The sequence below is a fragment of the Drosophila bipectinata genome, chromosome 3L (genome assembly GCF_030179905.1).
Source record: "Drosophila bipectinata strain 14024-0381.07 chromosome 3L, DbipHiC1v2, whole genome shotgun sequence".
NCBI classification, from domain to species: domain Eukaryota; kingdom Metazoa; phylum Arthropoda; class Insecta; order Diptera; family Drosophilidae; genus Drosophila; species Drosophila bipectinata.
Window position 1 is genome coordinate 2,982,208 of NC_091738.1, and position 19,480 is coordinate 3,001,687.

The 19,480-nt window shown below is 40.7% G+C and overlaps 1 protein-coding gene across 1 annotated transcript; it reads left to right on the forward strand.

Moving 5' to 3' along the window:
- The first annotated feature begins 12,060 nt into the window (after positions 1–12,060).
- emc (Basic helix-loop-helix domain-containing extra-macrochaetae) lies at positions 12,061–15,609 on the forward strand. Its single transcript, XM_017245080.3, has 2 exons — positions 12,061–12,923; positions 14,567–15,609. The coding sequence occupies exons 1-2, from the start codon at positions 12,384–12,386 to the stop codon at positions 14,600–14,602; spliced, it is 576 nt and encodes a 191-aa protein (XP_017100569.2). The 5' UTR covers positions 12,061–12,383; the 3' UTR covers positions 14,603–15,609.
- The last annotated feature ends 3,871 nt before the right edge of the window (positions 15,610–19,480 follow it).

The following is a 19,480-nucleotide window of genomic DNA, read 5'->3' on the forward strand; positions in this document are numbered from 1 at the left end:
ACCTATTTTAGTGTAAAATACCTATTTATTTTCCAGCTTTTTTAAATACTGAAAGTATTTAAAATTGCACGTCTTTAGAACACTGTTTAAGGCCACCTTATATGATTTTATAAAACATTTCCAAACACTGAAAGTGCTTAAAATTTCATGCTTTTAGAGCACTTGTTTAAGCTCCTAATGATTTGTTTACTAATTTAAAGAGCATAAATTGTTCTGCTTTTACAAATTACGTTATCTTTTTCAATAATTGCACTCTCTTCGCTCTCAATTGCAATGCTTTTCACTTTCCTGCCCTTATTTGCTTATTTTTTGCTGTTCTCGCGGCTTTTTATTGCTCTTTCATTTGTTGATGTTGCTGTTGCTGTTGTTGTTGGTGCTGCTGCGCTTCTGGCCAGACATTGAACTTGCCCGCACAGTGGGACGGAATGCATTTAACACGCATGCGATATGGCGCACATGTAACGATGTTGATGGGTCGTAAAGTAATTTGCTATCGCCGGAGATATCGGAGAAGTTCCAAATATTTGCACAGCCGGGCGGCCGATGCTGATTGCCAGTTACCAGTTGCAAAAGTGCCCAAAAGGAGCAACACATGTTGCCAAGCTGCCAGCCGGTTGTCTTCGATTGCTATTGCTGCTGCTATGGTTGCTGCTGCTGCATCGGCGACAACAAGTGGACGTGGAAAATATGCGACAGCAATTATCTCTGGCAACGACCAGACCATAGCCATATAGCATATATATGGATATTATCTACATATAGCATATCCCATATGCTGTCGCCTGCTCGGATTTGCGCACGACTTTCGCTTACCATTCCAGGCCGTTGTTTGTCATTGTTGTTGTTGGTGTTGTCGTCAACTTGGTCGGTTGCAGCTGCCGTCAATCTGTTGGCCGCTTGCTGCTGCTGCTGCTCTTGCTGCCGCTTTCAAAATAAGACAAAAACAACGAAAATTTCCATGTGTCATTTCAAAAATGCAAATATGGACATGATCTGGTGTGCCCTGGCTCTCAGATGTTGCTCCTGTCTGCAGTCTGGACTCTTCCACATGTCCAACTCGTCAGGCGATCAAACCCCAGCCTGACAGGCCAAGTGACGTCTAAATTTTGTTCAGCAAAATGATTATAAAGGCATTTATGCATGCGTAGTCGCAGTCTCAGAGTCAGAACAATGATCTCGACCTAGCCATCCAAGTATTTTGAATACCAACTACACTAAGAACTTAAGTTTTCGACTCTACAAGATAATATTATAATTTAAAAATGACTATAAAATTTTATGAAAATATTTTAGAATTTTGTCTTTTATTCTAAAAATATTTATTAAAAAATGTTGTTCATCAATAATAGTTATTTTTTTCATTGCATTGATCCTATATCTTTGTAGCTGCAATTGATTTGTTTCCCGACTCCGTCAATTGTCAATGTTTGTATTCAAATTTCGCTGATCCAGGGTCTCTTGTTTATTATGGCCTGGCTTTAACCGATTTATGATGGCTTTGTTCCAGGTAGAGCTAGAAGAGCTGAAACCATAAACCTTGCCAGATCAAAGCTTTCCTCATATTCAAATCCAGGAAAATAAATAAACACTATCACAAGCGATTATGTTATAACTTGGGTTCTAACGCCCCATAAATGGCAATCGCAATTGCTGTTGACGGCATTTAATACTGGCCATAAAATGTTGCCGTCGTCGCCGTTGCTGTTGATTGTTATAACAAATTTGCATAATTATGCCGCTTGTCTTGGTCACATGTCTGGGCTTAGGGACTGAGGCCAGGCCGACTGGAAATCTTTGTGGAAGTCACCAACACGCGCCGCGCATCGGCAGCAGAGATGGAAGTTGCAACTGCCACTGCAACACCCACATGTTGCTCTTGCCATTGTTATGGCTGATGCTACCGGAGATTGGCAGACTTTGGATGTTCGGTGCTGTGTTAATTGCCGATGTTGCTGTTTTATGTCCGTCGTCGGGCTACAACATAATAAATAACCAACTGGGCCTCAGACAGAGACTCAGATTGAGGCTCAAAGAAAAACAGTTAGTTGACATTGACGCACTGCGAATCATAAAAACTGACAACAAATTGATTGCCAATCAGCAACATGAACACGACAGCGACAGCAACAGCAACAGTTAAGGAGCAACCAGCAACCTGCAACCTGCAACTCTGCAACCTGCAACACTGCATCACAGCAACTCTGCAATTGCAGGTGTCAATGAATGTTGCAAATAAGGAAAAGCGCGACAAGCGTTGCAAGACACAGAGGACGAGCAGGAGAGAGTGGAAAAAAAGTTAATTGACCAATGCCAATTGCTGCTAATGTGGCCAGTTATTATGTCAAACGGTCAGCCGTAAGTCTTGCTTTTGGCCAAGCGGCCTAATTGAATTCAATGCCGGGCCGGACAACTGTCACGCAGCTGATGTTGCAAAGCGGCAACTGCAAACTGCAACTGCAACGGCTGCTGCCAGCAGACCAACTGCTGTGATACAGTTTGGCAACCCACACGAAACAGCATCCGTATCCCGAGATGCCAAAACGGCAAAATGCGAATGAAAGATGTCCACGAGGCGCACATGGAAAAATTCCAATAGCAATTAAAAATATTTCCAACGCAAATGCAGCCAGGGGGCACATTGTAGATACTACGTTTGTGTGCAGCTGCAACATGGCACTGAAAGAAAAACGTTATAGAACATATACCTTAACATAATATACCAATATCTTAATTAAAATTAGACTCTGATCGTGGAGATTGTAAAAATATGAATATTAATCATCTATAATTTCTCTGAATGTATTCAGACTGATCTCACCTTGTCCCAGCTCCTTGGCAGTGTCTCCCCGGATCGATCCAGTTCGCATCCAGCGTCCAGCATCCACCATCCAACATCCAGTGTCCAGTGTCCAGCAACATCTGTGGAGTGGATCAGTGGACTGCGCGTCTCGCTTTGGCAGCTGCGTTGGCCGTTAGAAATGCTAATGAAAGTCAAGCGTCTGTCCATCGACATTGACAGCTGCTATATCTATGCTATATATCCCACCCCGCTAAACCGCCTCCCCCCGGGGCACCTTTCGATCCGGCGAGGAGCGTTTGTAGTGCGTTTCTGCGATTTGATTGCATGTCCATAGAAAGTTGCACGGGTACCGTTTTTGGCGGCCAGCTTGGTACAGCTGCCTAGGGGATTGGGTATCGATGGTTGGATTACGACTGCTGCCAGGACGGCTGCTCTCCATCTGTCCGCTAACCGACATATGCGCGAGATTCAGATGCATTTCCCAGCAGTAGCTGAAACTCCAATCCATTTCCTTGGCGCGCGGAATTTCTGCACACGTGTCGATCGTTCAAGTTTTTATGATTGTGCTTCCTGCTGCGGGGCAAGGACGTTCTGGTATGGTTTTTTGTTTTTATTTCTGCCTGCTGCTCACCCTCCCTCCCTCTATCCCTCCCAGCCTCCTTACATCCCTTCGTTTCTGCCACGGAACCCCCTTCGACGGGCCCTTCTACATACCTCCCAGCTGTCCAAATGGCATGTGTGCGCTTTCCTCTCCCACAGATGCAATGCAGCCGGCCTCGGGAATCTGGAATGCCAGCTTAGCTATTATCAGGGGAACACATGGCGGTTTTTAGGGGACGATATGAAATAAGAAGTACGATTTACAAGTAGGTAAGCGCTATTATGTGGCAAAAACAATAGAGTTTGCAAAGCCAAGCGGCCAAGCTACTAACTACTTCGAGGAGAGTTTAATTTGTTGGGAATTATTTTTATAATTTATTCTAAGCTAGAGTGCCAAGACAAACATGTTTTCTTGAGCTTCATTCCTTTTTGTGATTACCCCTTAGAGTTTTCTGCAAGAAACCAAGGGCTGGGCCGAAGCGGAAAAATGACTTCAAACGCCGGCTGGCAGCAACCAGTTCGCCTCATCATTTTTATGGCATGCAACTGAAGAAACAGCAGCAGCAGCAGCCGTCGATGAAGTGAAGAGCAGCACATGGCCACCGGATTCTCCTCAGTTTTAACCCCAAAAACAAAACACACACATAACAAGGAAATCTGAATGGGATCGGGCACGGCGTGGTGGACATGTGCGTGGAATGCCTCCAGCAGCTGTGCCATATCTGGTCTTGGATTCCGCCATCGGAAGTTTGGCAGCTGATAAAGGAGAGGAGTATACTATAGTATGTTCCCGACCCTGGACCAAAAGTCAAACCCGATTCGAGAGCCCGTATGGTTAGACGAAAGATTTATGTGGGCAAGCTGATCGGCTTTCCCTGGGAAATATATATTCTGATGGGCTGATCATTAAACTCTATTGATTGGAAAAAGTGATAAGAACTCCTTAAATATTACATTATTTGTTACAAAGCTATAGATCACTCCTGGCATGTTCTTTCCCTAAGAAGTGATTACATGGCTTGAGACATCAGCTTAGCTCCTTCCCGTGTTGGTTATCGAAAAGAAGTCATCAGAGGCAACCTCTTTTGGGCCTCTTTGCGGCCTAAGAGGCTCAAGAAGCCATTTGCCATTTGGCCAGTGCGAAGTCGGAGCCCATCCATCATCCCAGATATGACAGAGCCCAACCAAGTGGCCTTCCCGGCCCGATCACCTCTCAGCCAGAATGCCAAGCAATTAGCAACTGGCGACAAATTGACGTGGCCGAAACAAAAACCCAAACAACAAGCCAGAATCCGAGGAGGGACAGACACCAGCGACCACCTGCAGAGATTTTGTGCGAAAAACGCAAGGGGACGGGAGGTGATTTTCGTGTTGTGACCAGAAAAGTGGATTGTGGCCATAATATTTTGGGCCGGGAGGCGCTCTCGCCTACCTGTCTTCGTTCTCAAATGAAGTTGCACCAGCCAAATGTCTCATTTTGGCAAAGACTCTACTGTCTGGGCCATTATTCCCGTCTAGACAGATCCCAGGGCTCTTGTCGGCCGACTAATGAGGCTGCATAGTTCTACTCCCAGCTAGAGATCGATCCTGGCTAGGATTTTAAACAAGGCCAGCTATTGGCACAATTATGTAATTATTTATATAGAGTGCTAAAAAAAAAAAGTGACAAGGGTTTATTTTTATAATTTTTTTTCTATTTTTCCTAATGAATTTTTGGATATTTATTTTAAGGGGTTAAATGTGAAACCCTCATTTATAGTACCTCATATCATATTAAAAACCAAATCTTTTGGCATAAAAAGTTGCTTACCACAGGGACCAGCCCATCTGGCACCACCTTTCATTTATTTCATCCAAAAATCGTGATCAATATTTTATGCCATATTTACTTCCCATTTCCCCTCTATTCCCAATTAACACGCCGGGGAGAGAGTGAGGAAAAAAGCCCGGTGCTGCCGAACGGTAAATGCAATACAAATAACGGCAGCCGGCATAGTTAGTTATCCTGCAGATGCGATGCATTGCCCAACTTTCCTCCCCTTCCCCTACCCCGCTTGCTTTCGTCCTGTTCCGTTTTTCCACTCAATTAGGGTAGAAAAAAAAAAAAAAAAATACCGCGCACATTTGCCTAAACAGAGGCATATCCTGGCGATCCTGGAACGTCGGAGGGACGTCGGAGCTTGCCAGAACATATGTGACGGCGTGCGGCGCAGTTGTTGTTATGTGTCCTGGCGAGCATTGTTAATCGTATCCTGCGTAATAGCATAATAATCCCTAATCGCATCTGATCTGTTCACCTGGTTGACACACTCTCTCTCTCTCTCCCTCACTGCCCTGTCCTTTTGGCAAGAAGCCGGCTGCACAATTCCCATTTTGGCTTCCATCGATATGTCCTTTGTGCGCCTTTTGTCGCCGTCGCCGTCACCGAGTGTCCTTTTTTCCCAAAACAAGGCTGGGGTTATTTTGACAGCAGTTCATTTGCCTTCTGCTGCTGCTGCTGTTTTCCACTCCTGGTGGAACTACTCTAGCATTTGTCATCATACACTTGAATTAAAGATTTTTAATAAAAGTTTATAAGATTTATTTCAAAATTTAAGAACAATGGTATTATCTATAGGATATTTGCTAATTTTAAGCAACTAGTTAAGCTATAGATTTAAAAATTTTCTAATTATCTTTTACAATATATTATAGAGTTATGTTATGGTTCCTAAAATATTCTCATACATTTTCTTTTCTTACTTTACTCTGGATCTTTAAATATATTTTTAAATAGTATCCATATAATATGAACTATATAGTACTATATACATACATAGTTTTATTTTATATAAATTATTTTTATATATTTTTATTAAACTAGATACAACAACACCTACATGTATAGATACCATCTCTGTAACCACTTTTAAATAAACATATCTTCCAAATTTCAATAACTCCCTTAATCAAAAATACCTCATCTATTTTATGAAAATTTCTTTTCATATTTTCAAGAACTTTTTCTCAGTGTAATAGTTGTGGGCTTAGGGGTCTTGGTTTATAGTTTGGTTTCGCTTTCGATCAGGGGCTGGGTATGTTGTTTTTTTTTCTTTGAGTAGCTCGGCTTCAATGTGTCGACTTTTATTTGGCTTCCCATAGACTGCATTTGTTTAGCGCTCTTTTGTTGGCAGTTGTTGTTGGGATATAGCCTACAATGCTTGACTAATAGACATTTAAATTTTGGGACATTAACAGCTCCTTAGTTGGACAAGTCATTAATATTCTCCATTTGCCAGAGATTGCGGTAGAAAATTATGATCAAGGGGTTTTTTAATGTTGTTAAGATTAAGAGAAAAATTATACAGGGATTTTCAAAGAATTCTTAAAAAAGTATAAAGTCAAACAAGATTTAAATATGCTAAGTATGGAGTTATTAAAAATTTTGCATGGTAAACTGTTTAATGGTCTGTAATTCAGTTTTCAAAATGGTATTGTGAAAATTTTCAAACCGTTTCCGAGGGTTAAAATTACAGAAGCGGCTTGGTTGGCTTCAAGCACTTTATACGCACTCTGGCTTTGTGCTGATCCCAGCATAATGTCCCTTATTTCAGTACTAATCACCCCCTTTTCCCACCCAACGCTTGACTAAGCAAAAAATCACTTCTGTTTCAGTTCCCATTCCCACGCAATTTTGTTTATTGTTTCGAAGGCGGTTAAAAAAAATGAGGAACTTGAGGAAGGGGCAGGAGGGGTGGAGTAAGTAAACAAAAGCTCAGCGATCATCGACGCCTCAATGAAACGTTTTTTTTTTTCGCAATGAAATTAGTATTCAGTTACCATACGGACAACAGCAAGTTAAACAAAAAAACAACCAGGCCGGATGCGGCCAGAGTGAAGTCTGGGCCAGAAGAGCCTTCGATTCGACTGGGGAGCTTGGAACTGGGATCAGCCATCAAGAATCATCATCTCTGCATATGCAAAGTAAGTTTAAAAATAAATTTCACTGAAAAAAATTGAAGGTTTCCAAAACAAAGCAACTCTCCAAGTGAAGTCTCTCCATTTCAAATATTTAATAAATAGTGCTTGATTGAGATCTATCCCACACAGTATACCATAAAGCTAAAACCACATTTTATAAATGTATGTAAAATTTCTCCAAGTGCATTGAAACATTTCCGAATTCCAAGGCGAATTCATTAATGGGATGTCACCGGAGAGTGACAGACCAGAGCACCCCTTTAATGGCAACCGAACTAGATGTCCTCAACTGGGATTCGAATGGAATATTTTGTATATTATGGCATGGAGCTAGTATATTGGGGATTTTACTCGAGAGAGTGAGGGGAGTGAGACTGGCGCGTATTGGATTTCAACATGCAATGCACGCGGCGCGGCATGCGGCTGCATATCTGCAACGCCATCTCTCAGATACTTGGGTATCCCGGCCGGTCTTCCCCGGACTTGCCTCTTGGCTAACAAGTTGCTCCACCGCAAGTGCCCGCCCGCTGATTGACATGTGATCCTCATCTTCATCGTATCCTCAACAAAGTTTCTATGGCTTGCAAATCGCAATCCTTTTTTGAATACCCTTTCAAGGGGGGTTTTGAAAAATGTACCCTTTTTGGGAAAAAACATCTTTAGATGAAAAATATCAATATCTTTAAAATGGTGTCTTGAAACCTTTTTAGTAGTTATTTGAATAAAATAATAAGGTTCTGGAATTTAAACCAACTGAAGTATTTTTATCTTTAAATTCTAAAAATGTGGAAGTGCTTCTTGAAAAGCTCTATCCCCTTTCTAGAAGTATCAGCCCCTAGGAAAAAGGGTATTTAAATTCTGCATCTTTCCCCAAATACCCTCCTGGGTTAACCTGTTGTTGGTTCTTCTGCTGAGCCGCTGCTGCTGCTCATTTGTCATTCAGGCGAAACACTCAGGAGTCGTAAAGTAAGCTCCGTTCCGTTCCAGTCTTCTGCATCCAGAAGACCAGGGAAATAATCTCGAGACGCAGTCGCTGCAGTCATAAAATTATGATCGGTATGGTCTCTGGGAAATTTGAACTGCGTCCCATTTTTTTTGCCAGCATTTTTTAATTATTTTCGAGTTTAGTTTTTCGACATGGAACATGGATTTCTGTTGTATTTCATGCAACACCTTGTCCCCTGATTTCCTGGAACCTATGCCTGGGACATTCCTGGCCTGCGTTTCGCGGGAAATTGGCGAACGAAATGCCGTAATTAAAGGCAGAGTCTCTCTAAAAAAAAAAAAATAACCAAACACAAAACCCAAGTAATAATAAACAGAAGTCCATTCACGACTGGATGCTAAGCATGCTTCGCCTTACACACATCTCGCCCATTCAGATACATACGTATCTTATGGATAAAGACAAACCAATCGGATTCAATTCAAAACCGTTTCAAACGCAGACGATAGCCAGAGACGTGTCATTTTTCACAAACAACGCCAGTCTAGCTAGCTTGGCCCGCTCGTTTTCAATGAAAATTTCCACAATTTCCTCAATGGGATTCGGTCGGTCATGAGACGGAGTGTGTGTAATACGATCGTACATTTCTTTAGCCAGAAACCCTGCAACTTCAAGTGGGAGAAAAGTCAAGGCGCCTCGAACAATTACATATGGGTGTTCAAGATATCGAAAACCCGAATTAAGATAAAGTCAGATACATAAAGTATTTTGATATCAGCTTGGAAAACTCATTGATATGAATTTGTTTAATTGATAATCAGGAAAACGACACCAAGTCTCTGGGAGGTTATCTGAAGAACTCATTAGGTTTTCAACAAATTAGTATAGGCCTTCCGTAAGATAATTTAGATTATCGAACCTACTTTACAATATCAATTATTAGTTTCAGTTTTCAACAGATTTGGATATATATTTTGAGTTTTTTTTTTAATACTCACGAAGTGGCAATTAATCAAGCCCTCGTTAAACCCATCTTCATGTCTTGTATTTATTGTGGAACTCATTGCGGAACCTCCCGTTTCCCACAAGATACTTTTCATTCATTTTCACGCTCATTCAAAAATAAGGGAAAAAAGAAAAACTCTCTCGCGAGACAGTGGAGAGCTGAAATTGGCGAGAGAAATGCTGCCGACCAATCAGAGCGCACTTTCCCCTTTGCTAAAGCCCGAAGTGTCTACCTGTCTGCGAGGTGGCTATTTGCGGATTGTGGTGAGTGGAATGCATTTTGTAGAAACCATTTTTGAAGAGTTTTTAAGCCGGGTCTACAAAGGAGAGTTTTTGTCTGGGAATTATAAAGTCTGGGGAAATAGTGGAACTTGGATTGTTTCTACGCACTGGACTCTGTGGAACGTAAGCCAAGACCACAAAATCATCTTTTGGTCTGTGAGGTGAATTTTAATCTCAACAAAGATTTAAGGAAAAAAGTTCTGAAATGATCGAGATTAAAAGTGAAGTGCTACGCACATTAATTTCAATTTTATTATAATGTGTATAAAATATATAGAATTGTATGCTAAAATATTAGACCAAAAACTTTTAGGACCCTGTTATTTTGTAGTCTGAACATATTTATTTCCTTTTCCTTTTCAAACTGAGTTGCATATTAAGTTGCGTTCCAAATTAAATTTTAATATCAATAAATATCTGGCATCCCTGTATACGAGTCGATATGAGGGCATCTAAGACGACAAATTGGACTGTCGATAGACTGCTTTTCGATAAATTGATACTTTGAAACTCCTATAAAAGGCGCTCATCACAAAAAAAGTTCAGTCTGCTGCTGGACTCCGAACTCAATTAAGTTGAAAATATTCTGTCCGGAAAATATATACTTATTTTATTTTTTTTTTCTTTTCTGAATTTAATATTTTATATATTTCTGTATTCATGGAATATAAAATAATACGACATAATGTTTGGTTGGATACTGGATATTAATAAATAATTGTTTTTATTTTTTCATTTTTTGTCTCAATAATTTAAAATGTTTTTCACCCTACTTTTTATTTAATTATTTTTTTAAGTCATTTCCCTAAGGCCCTGGATTTTCAGTTTTCTGGGGCTTATAGGATCTGCTTCTAACAATGTAGGTCTGTGCCAACTATATTCGTAAAGCAACAATTGAAGATTTTTTCCAAATAATTTTTTTGTCATTATTACCGGTGGTTTTTCTAACTCCCCTTCGATCACTACTGTTGGTAGTTTATTTGCTCGTTTAGTTTTATTTTTATTTATTTTCATTTAAGCAATAATGGAAGATTTTGCTTTTCAATGATTTCTTTAGTCACTATTACTGATTTGTTTTTCCTTTATCGGGAGCATTTTCCTTTATAGTTTTTTTTCTCGTATTATTTTATTTTTATATTTTTTTTTTTATTTTATTTGTTTATAGTATTTTATGTCTTTTATTTTATTTTGTTTAATAAAGGATTTTATTTTATTATTATTTGGCATCTTAGGTAAGATGCATTACTTTTCTACCACAGAAACTCTCCAATCGTGCCAAGCTGTGGATCAGGCTTAATGTGGAATACGTTTGTAGATGGAGGGGCTTTTGTGGTGATATTCGAAAAAAGATTCACAAGCCTGCCCGTTTCAATTATAGGTTCAGGTCAAGTTTTTTATTGTTTTTTTTTTTTTTGTTTTATATTTTCTCAAAAGTTGCTTATCTTTTACTAGAAAGATTTTGGATTCGAGGGTCTCTTAAAATTGTTCATCAAATGGGTTTATAAAACAAAATTATTCTTCAAAGTCATCAAGGTCTATTTTTTTTTTTTTTTTAAATAAGTTCTTGAAAGTTGCTTATCTTTCACTAGAAGGATTTTGGATTCGTGGGTCTCTTAAAATTGTTCATCAAATGGGTTTATAAAACTAAATTATTCTTCAAAGTCATCAAGGTCTACTTTTTTTTTTTTATTAAATATGTTCTTGAAAGTTGGTTTTCTCCCCCTGCTAGATGGTCCAGAGCCTGGGTCTCCTAAAATTGATCATCAAATGGGTTTATAAAACTAAATTATTCTTCAAAGTCTCCAAGGCTTACCTTTTTTTTTTTTTAAATATATATGTTCTTAAAAGTTTGTTTTCTTCTACTAGAAGGATTTTGGATTCGTGGGTCTCTTAAAATTGTTCATCAAATGGGTTTATAAAACTAAATTATTCTCCAAAGTCATCAAGGTCTACTTTTTTTTTTTTATTAAATAAGTTCTTGAAAGTTGCTTTTCTTTCACTAGAAGGATTTTGGATTCGTGGGTCTCTTAAAATTGTTCATCAAATGGGTTTACAAAACTAAATTATTCTTCAAAGTCTCCAAGGTTTATTTTTTTTTTATTAAATATGTTCTTGAAAGTTGGGTTTTCTCCCCTGATAGATGGTCCAGAACCTGGGTCTCCTAAAATTGTTCATCAAATATGTTTATAAAACAAAATTATTCTCCAAAGTCGCCTCAGGTTTATTAAAACCAAAAAAAAAAAATATCAAAATCTTGTATAAAATCCAATTTCCCCTCTTTAATTCCGGTTTAAGCATCCACATGAATTCACATCCACATCGCGTATTTTTGACCAAAATTTCCCCTGCGCCCGAGTGGGGCGTTCAGCCAATCAGCGAAGAGAGAGAGAGCAGAGAGAGCAGAGAGAGCAAGAGAGAGGAGAGAGAGCCGTTCGCGGGTATAAAAGCCGACTGCCTATGGTTTCAGTTCAAAAATCGAAAAACAGCTCTTGCCACGTTCACATGCTCGCTCGCAGCTCGTCGGTCCGCAGCCCAAAACCAAACGCATATCGATTCTGAAATAAATATTTCAAACACACTGGATTAAAGTGTTTTCCAACCGAAATCAAGTGCAAAGCAAAGTGAAGTGAGAAAAGCATTAGCTAAATCGAACGCAACCAAATATAAGAAAGAAAGAATCTTTTTCGAAAGAAACGTAGATATTTTTGAAAACCTCGCAACAAGTACCGGTACGACCGTGTAAAAACCGCCAAAATTCTACTCAAGGAGCGTAAAGCGATCATCTCAAGAATGAAGTCCCTGACGGCCGTTTGTCAGACAGCAGGTGCCTCCGGCATGCCGGCCCTGAATCCCAGTGGTCGCATCACCCGCCATCCTCCACACCGCGGCGACGGCGAAAATGCCGAAATGAAGATGTATCTCTCCAAGCTTAAGGATCTGGTGCCGTTCATGCCCAAGAACCGAAAGCTCTCCAAGCTGGAAATTATCCAGCATGTGATCGACTATATTTGCGATCTGCAGACGGAGCTGGAAACACATCCTGAGATCGGTAACTTTGATGCCGCTGCCGCCCTGACCAGTGTGGCTCTCCATCGGGACGACGATAGCGATATGGAGGATGATGAGGCGGAGGAGATTGATTCGGATGCGGATGTGTTAGCCCAGCGCCTGGCCGCCGAACAGCCGGCCAAAGTATCTAGTCCCGCCGCCCGTCTTCCGCTCAGCGACCGCCAAACGCCCAATACCCTTGTGGCGCCACCGGCCCAACAGCAGCAGAATCAGCAACTGCCACAGCAGCCAGCACAGCAGCTAACTAACAGTTTATCAACGGTGAGTCTTGGGTTTATAGATGTATCTCAATCTCAACTTGATGATTAGATACTTTGTTCTACTTCGGGGGCTATGTAGTTTATGGGAATAGTATAGGATTTGGTAGAAACCGCAGCTGTTGGCATTTGAAATGCAAATTTGGGAGACAATTGAGTGTCAAAGTATTCAGTGTTTTTACTGTTTTGTTATTTTCAAGTGACCTCAATTTTATTTGCATATTCCTTGGGCCTATTTGTTGGCCTTTTCAGACGACCTTCATAAGGCAATCAGTTTACTATCTTTTTGGGGCCTAAAGTATCTGCTTCTAACCATAATTTCATCTCAATTTTATAGACATTTCACAGACATTTCTTTTTAATTTTTTTTTTTGTCGTCTATATGTAGTTGCGGTTGTTGTCGCCATCCATCCATCGGTTTCTTTCTTTTGTGTTGCCTATACGTAGCTGTTAATTTTTTTGTTTTTTTTTTCTCGCGGCCTTTTTCTGTTGTTGTTGTTGTGATGTTTTAAATGAACACCTGCAGATACTTAAATTTATTTCACATACAAATACATTCGCACGGTGAGAGAGACGACCCACATGTGTATATGTGTGGGGCTCACACTCTCCCATACATACGCACTGTCGAGCTTGAAAACGGAATTTGAAATTGGGGGGAATCATCAGTCTGTCTTGATATTTTGCTTCGTTGTTGTTGTTATTGTTGTTGGCTTACTTCATTAGCGCAGCTTCTTTTCTTTTCGATTTTTTGTATTTTTGGTTATTAATGATGCTGGCGAAAAATTTTGTTTTAAAACCTACGAAACAGGTTGATCGCACAATAATACCTAAAATATAATTTTGAAAAATGTTTAGCTGGGTGGCCCCTGCCAGTATTGTTCATTTTTTCTCCTCTTTGGAGAGGTGATTAAAGCCCCTGCTCAGAGCCCCGTATTTCGTATGCGTAGTGTGGCCCTTGTTTTTGTTGCCAAACATCTGCAACCTACACGCCCCAAAAAAAAAAACCATGAAATGTGTGTATGATGTGTCACCAACAACAACAATAACAACCTCAGAATTCTTTCGAAAACACGCATATACTCACACACACACTCACAGACATTGGGGCACTTTGAAAACTGTAAAAAGAAATGCACGTGTTCGAAATGTTCTCTCTGTGGGTTGTTGTTTGAGTTGCTGTTTCTTTTTTTTTTTTGAAATTTTTTTTTTTCGCGCAGCTGTGCGCCAGTCGCCACTCGGTCGCTTTCCCCCACAGATCCTGCCCCCGCCGCCCCCTCGCAGTAAGGGAGCAACAGAAAAGCAGAGAGAACAGATCACTGAAGAAAAAATTTCCATCAAAAAAAGATTTAAGATCTCAATATAAATAGAGAATCTTTTAGAAGATTTTAAATTAGAAAAAAGGCTTTTTTGTCAGTGCATAAGAACGCAAACAGAACCTCAATGACAGCTCGTTTGATTTTCTTGGCGCCTCAAATACTGCCCTCCCGCCTTTCGGTTCTCACCCAGAATCTTCAACAGCGGACTGGGGAATTAATTGATAACGTCCCACAAAATATACTAATAATTTTCAAATAAAAACAAATTATTATATTTAAACAATCGTATATAAATACTAATTTGGATTTCCCTTTTTTGTCATTTTAGCAATCGAACGCGGAGAAAGATAGCCGGCAGTCGTAAGCGTGGAGGAGAGCCAGCAGCTGGATATAGAGCAACCTATACTATGGATAAACTTATTAACTAAATGCATAAACCATAAAACGTGTAATTAAAGTACAGTCAAAACTCCACTCGCAACCTTCGTGTGAAGATCTCCGCATAAAGTAACTCTCAAGATAAGCCAGGCCCAGGCCGGACTACAGCTCCCTTGGAAGTGGAGCTCGGCTTGGTCCTTTCACACACAGAAACACATGTTTAGTTTAAAGAATTAACAAAAAACACACCTAGATTTAGAGCATCGTAAGCAAGTAAACATTATAATTTACAATTTAACATTAAGCGCATAAGAATGAATGAAAGAATGAAGAACTTGGCAAAGCTTTAAACAATTTAATTTTTCCTTTATCGCTTGAAATCAATTAAGGCATATTTTTGTTTTCCTAATTTTAGTTTTGTTTTGGTTTAAACAACAAAAAAAATGTTACTAATGCAAAGCAAACAGAGATCAGCAATAAAATTAAATGGCCCCTATATATATTTAATTCGAATTTCGTATTATGATTTCTCTCCAGATAGTTTTCCTATTAATTTTAATTAACGAAGAAGAACATTTCCTATTATTGAATAGCCAGCCGATAAATCAGATAACCAGACTCAGCAAAACACTCAGCACACACATTCAAATTCATTAATTTATATCGAGTACGAGTACGTTTAGTATTTAAGTTGAGAAAGTTAATTTCCGAGCACTAATTTTCATAACACTCACCCCAAAAAACCACACATGCAACCTCATTTTATAGTTTTTCCGATCGTTTTCCTCTTTTTTTAATTGAATTAACGATTAATGCATAATAATAATTATCAGATATACACTAAAAACTATAAATATATATAATAAATATATGTTCTGTGATCTGTAGCATACTTTGTACAAAATGTTTTTTTTAGCATAATTATGCGATTTTATAATTATGATTTGATCCGCAAATACGAAATCGAAACAAATTATTAATCCTGATTCAAAACCATTATTTTGTTCTCATTTCGGTGGTTAAAACTCTATCATGATGTAAAAGAAGAAAAAACATTTAATGATGCAAAAAATACATAAATCTGAAAAATGAAAAAAAATGATTAAAAAAACATAAATAGATTTTAATAAATTACAAAAATTAAAAAATATTAAAAATTAAATAGAACATGGCATTTTCTTTGGGGAGGGTTCCAGAAACTGGTAGAATTCTTCGAGATACTACCTGGAAGACAAGTAGCCGAAGGCCTCCGCCCACGACCAGAGTCTGACGATATACCATTTCCCATGTAAACAAGTGCAACGAATTACCAACGGCAGCCGGAGAACAATGCGGTGGATGATAATGCTCAATGCCCCGGGGCCTCATAGCTCGGAGTTTTCTGAGCCACTTTTCTCACGCAGCCGCCGCTTTGTCATAGCATTGTTGTTGCCCATTAGGGGTTTTCCCACCCGAGCAGGTAAACCCGCCCAAAAGGGTCCCGTCCCAGGCTGCACGTGTGCGAATTACGGTCAGAAATATTTTCCATTTTCCGTTGAGAAAAATTTTCCCTCACTTTGGGCCAGTCTTTTATTTTTACTTTTATTGGTTTTTGGGTTTTTGTTTCTCGGGACAACAGTTGACCACCGCTTTGGGTGTGGATTTGGTTTTCGGATTTTGGTTTTCTTGGGTTTTTCCTCCCACTTGCACCCACTCTCATCCACATTGTAGCCGTCTCGCTCCCGCTATCTGACCAGCGAGCCTATTAGCGTTAATGATTGCAACTACAATGCAATGACCAATTGGCAATTGCGACTAGTCTCGGGTTGCCGGAGTCGCTCGGATCGGCGCAGCTCGGTGCCAGCCGTTCCATTCAAATGTCAATTCGGATCCAGGCCGGGCCAGACCCAACTCAGCCAGACCAAGACGTGGAGCGAAGCACCAGGAAAGTATTTTTAATATATAGCTATGGAGCGCTTTTCTCTGAAAGCGACAAATCTGTAATGCTCTATGTGAGCTCTAATAGAGGTAAGTTTTGAACTTAGAAAAGGTCTTTAATAGAATTTCTCTTCTAAACTAATTATTCTAAAACTTTAAAGATTAAACCTAAAGATCCTTAAGATATTCTTAAAAAAAAATATATAAAACTTTATCCATATATTTGAAGTCCAAAGGATCATCTTCACTGCTGAGGAATTTTACACGAATTCATCGTATGTAATAGCTTTAGAGGTGGGGGAGTTCTGGAAGTTAATAGTATTTTATGTCTGAGAGGTTTAATAATAGTTTTTAAGGACCTTATTTTTATGTATATCTCATAAATAGCTAATATTTTCAAAACCCAAACTTAAACTTTTAAATACATGTATGAAATTTAGTACCTAAGTCTTGAACTACCTTTATAGATAGTAACAGATAGTTCCTGGGGTGGCATGAACTCATGACAGTGTCTCTCATTAATTGAGCAATTATCTAATCAAAAAAAAACTCCCCATTCCATTACCGTCAAACCGCATTACTATTTTCTCGTTAGGGTATAAAAATCACAAGCAAATGTTTAAAATGAGAAAAGAAACAAAAAGGCTGGCGTGGTCGGTGTTCACAGGCATTGTCTACAGCGGGGGACACCGAGTGCCTCATTGGGGCACTCAGTGCGTTTTATTCGATGTCGACGTTGCCTGTTCTGGGGGCCAATGATCTCTGATTCGGAGCCAACTCTGGTATGCGCTAATTGTTTGCCCAGCTTGGGGTTTGGGGCTTTGGGTTAGGGGGAGAGATACCATACTACCTAGCTATTGGCCAGGTCCACGCGCAATTAGCGCGCTCACCTTAGTGGCTGTTTTTTGGTATATTTTTGTTGTTGTTTTTGGTATTAGCCACAAGCCTGTAGTCTCCACTGACAACGTTCGTTTCGGTTTTCTCTCATATAGTGATTTTTTTGGGTGCGACTGCTGTTGAGACGAGAAATCAGTGAAACTTGAATTACCATAAAAACTCGTGTAGCAGTCAACAGCTGCGGCAACTGCGCGATTGCGAATGCCGTCGCCTCAGACTTGGTTTTAGCCTCAGTCTCAGTCTCAGAGTCAGTCCCGGCTCAGCCTTCCAATGGCCGTGCCGGAAAATTTTGACATAATAATTGTCAAGCTGACATTTCCAACCACGCAGCTGACAGCTGAACTAGCCGGGCTCCTGAGCTCGCCGAATCGGGTTCGAAACTCTCCCATCTTAACACTCAAAGATCATGGTTCATAAATGTGTTTATTACCATTTTTATTATTGTAGTATTGTTCAAAGTTCAATGCCTCTTTGGCTAATCACCTTGTTTAATTTCATAATACTTTTAATTGCATCATTTTAAATTTTATTTCCTCTCTATTTAAGCGACTCTATAGGGTTAAGGTGTCTTTCGGCTGAGGTCTCCCAAATGAAAGCTAAACCACAATCAACTTTGGCGAGGTGCGCATAAAAATCGCATTTAATTGTGATTTTCACACGAAATACAATGCGCATGCGCAGCGCTGGTGCTGGTGCTGGTGCTGGTTGTGGCGCCGCTGCTTAGCAGAGGCGTGGGGGCTTGGGGTGTCGAGGTGCGGGGGGCTGCATACTTGATGGCAATTTGTGTAACTAGCGGTAAAGCGTAACTACTAAACAGTCCGAGACCGCTGGCCCAGGTGCTGGAGTAAAGGGGACTGCAGCGGGGGCGGTGCCAATGCCGGTGACGCTGTCGGTAACAAGTGAGTTGCTTTTTCTGCTGCTTGGTTGGTGGTTGCTTTTGGGAAACACCTGCAAAACGCAAAACGCACCTGTTTCGCTAAACAGCAACCGGCAACGAAAACTAAAACAAAGTCAGCCACCAACACCAACACCAGCAACGCGGACACGGCTCAGCAACTTTCGTGGATCGGAAAAGGGGTTAGGCGGTGGGTGCACTGGGTGCTGGGAAAAGGGGTTAAGGGGATTGCCGCATTGACTTTTGTGTAATTGAAGCAGCCATCTGTCTCCGGATTGGTGGGGCAGTGGAGTGCCACGCAGGGGGGGTCAACGGAAAGCGGGCCAACTGGGTGAGAGTTCCATGCGAATTAGGAAATCGAAACCAAGTCGAAATCGGAGTTGTACTCGCACTCGGGGCTGGGAAACACATGTAACACAAAGACACACCTGGGGGCAACATGGTAAGAGTCCAAGAAATAGGTCTTCTTTGAGCTTAAATATTGTATCTCAAGATATTCTCTAGCTTTCCATAAGAAAAACTATTAGCTTTTGCAGTATCAGGTGTACGGATCGGAGCAGCTGGCGGAAGTTGCAACATCTGCAGCGGAGTTGGGATCGGGATCGGGCACTGGGGTTAAAGCCGGACTTGGCTTAGAAACCAGAGCCGCGGCTTGTGTCCCGGCCAGCAGCATTGATTTCAGCTGCGTCACCACCCATTGTGGCATTGTCATGGGCCGAGAAAGGGGGTGGTGTTGGTGGTGGTGCCGTGGCTGCCACATGTTGGCCTAATGACAGCTCTGACTGCTAAGCCTCAGTCCCGGCCACAGCTTATGGCCAACAATGGCGATGACAATACCCAAAAGCTGCTGACGAGGTGCGGCTGCTGTTGCAGTTGCAGTTACTGTTGCAGTTGCTGAAGTTGCAGTTGCAATTGCTGTTGCTGCCTGACATTTGATCGAAAGACTGGCGCTGCCGCAGAAGCCATGGGTCACAGGCCCCGCCATCGATGACGAACTGCGGCGAGTGTCAAGCTGTAAATTAAATAGAATTATGCATAATTCCTTATCTCCAATTGAATTGTTGCTATTCAATCTTTTGTTCAGTGGCCCAGAGCCAGGGGCCCCAGGGTCTGACTAATGCGCCAACCGAGTTGCCGAGATTGATAATGCGATGG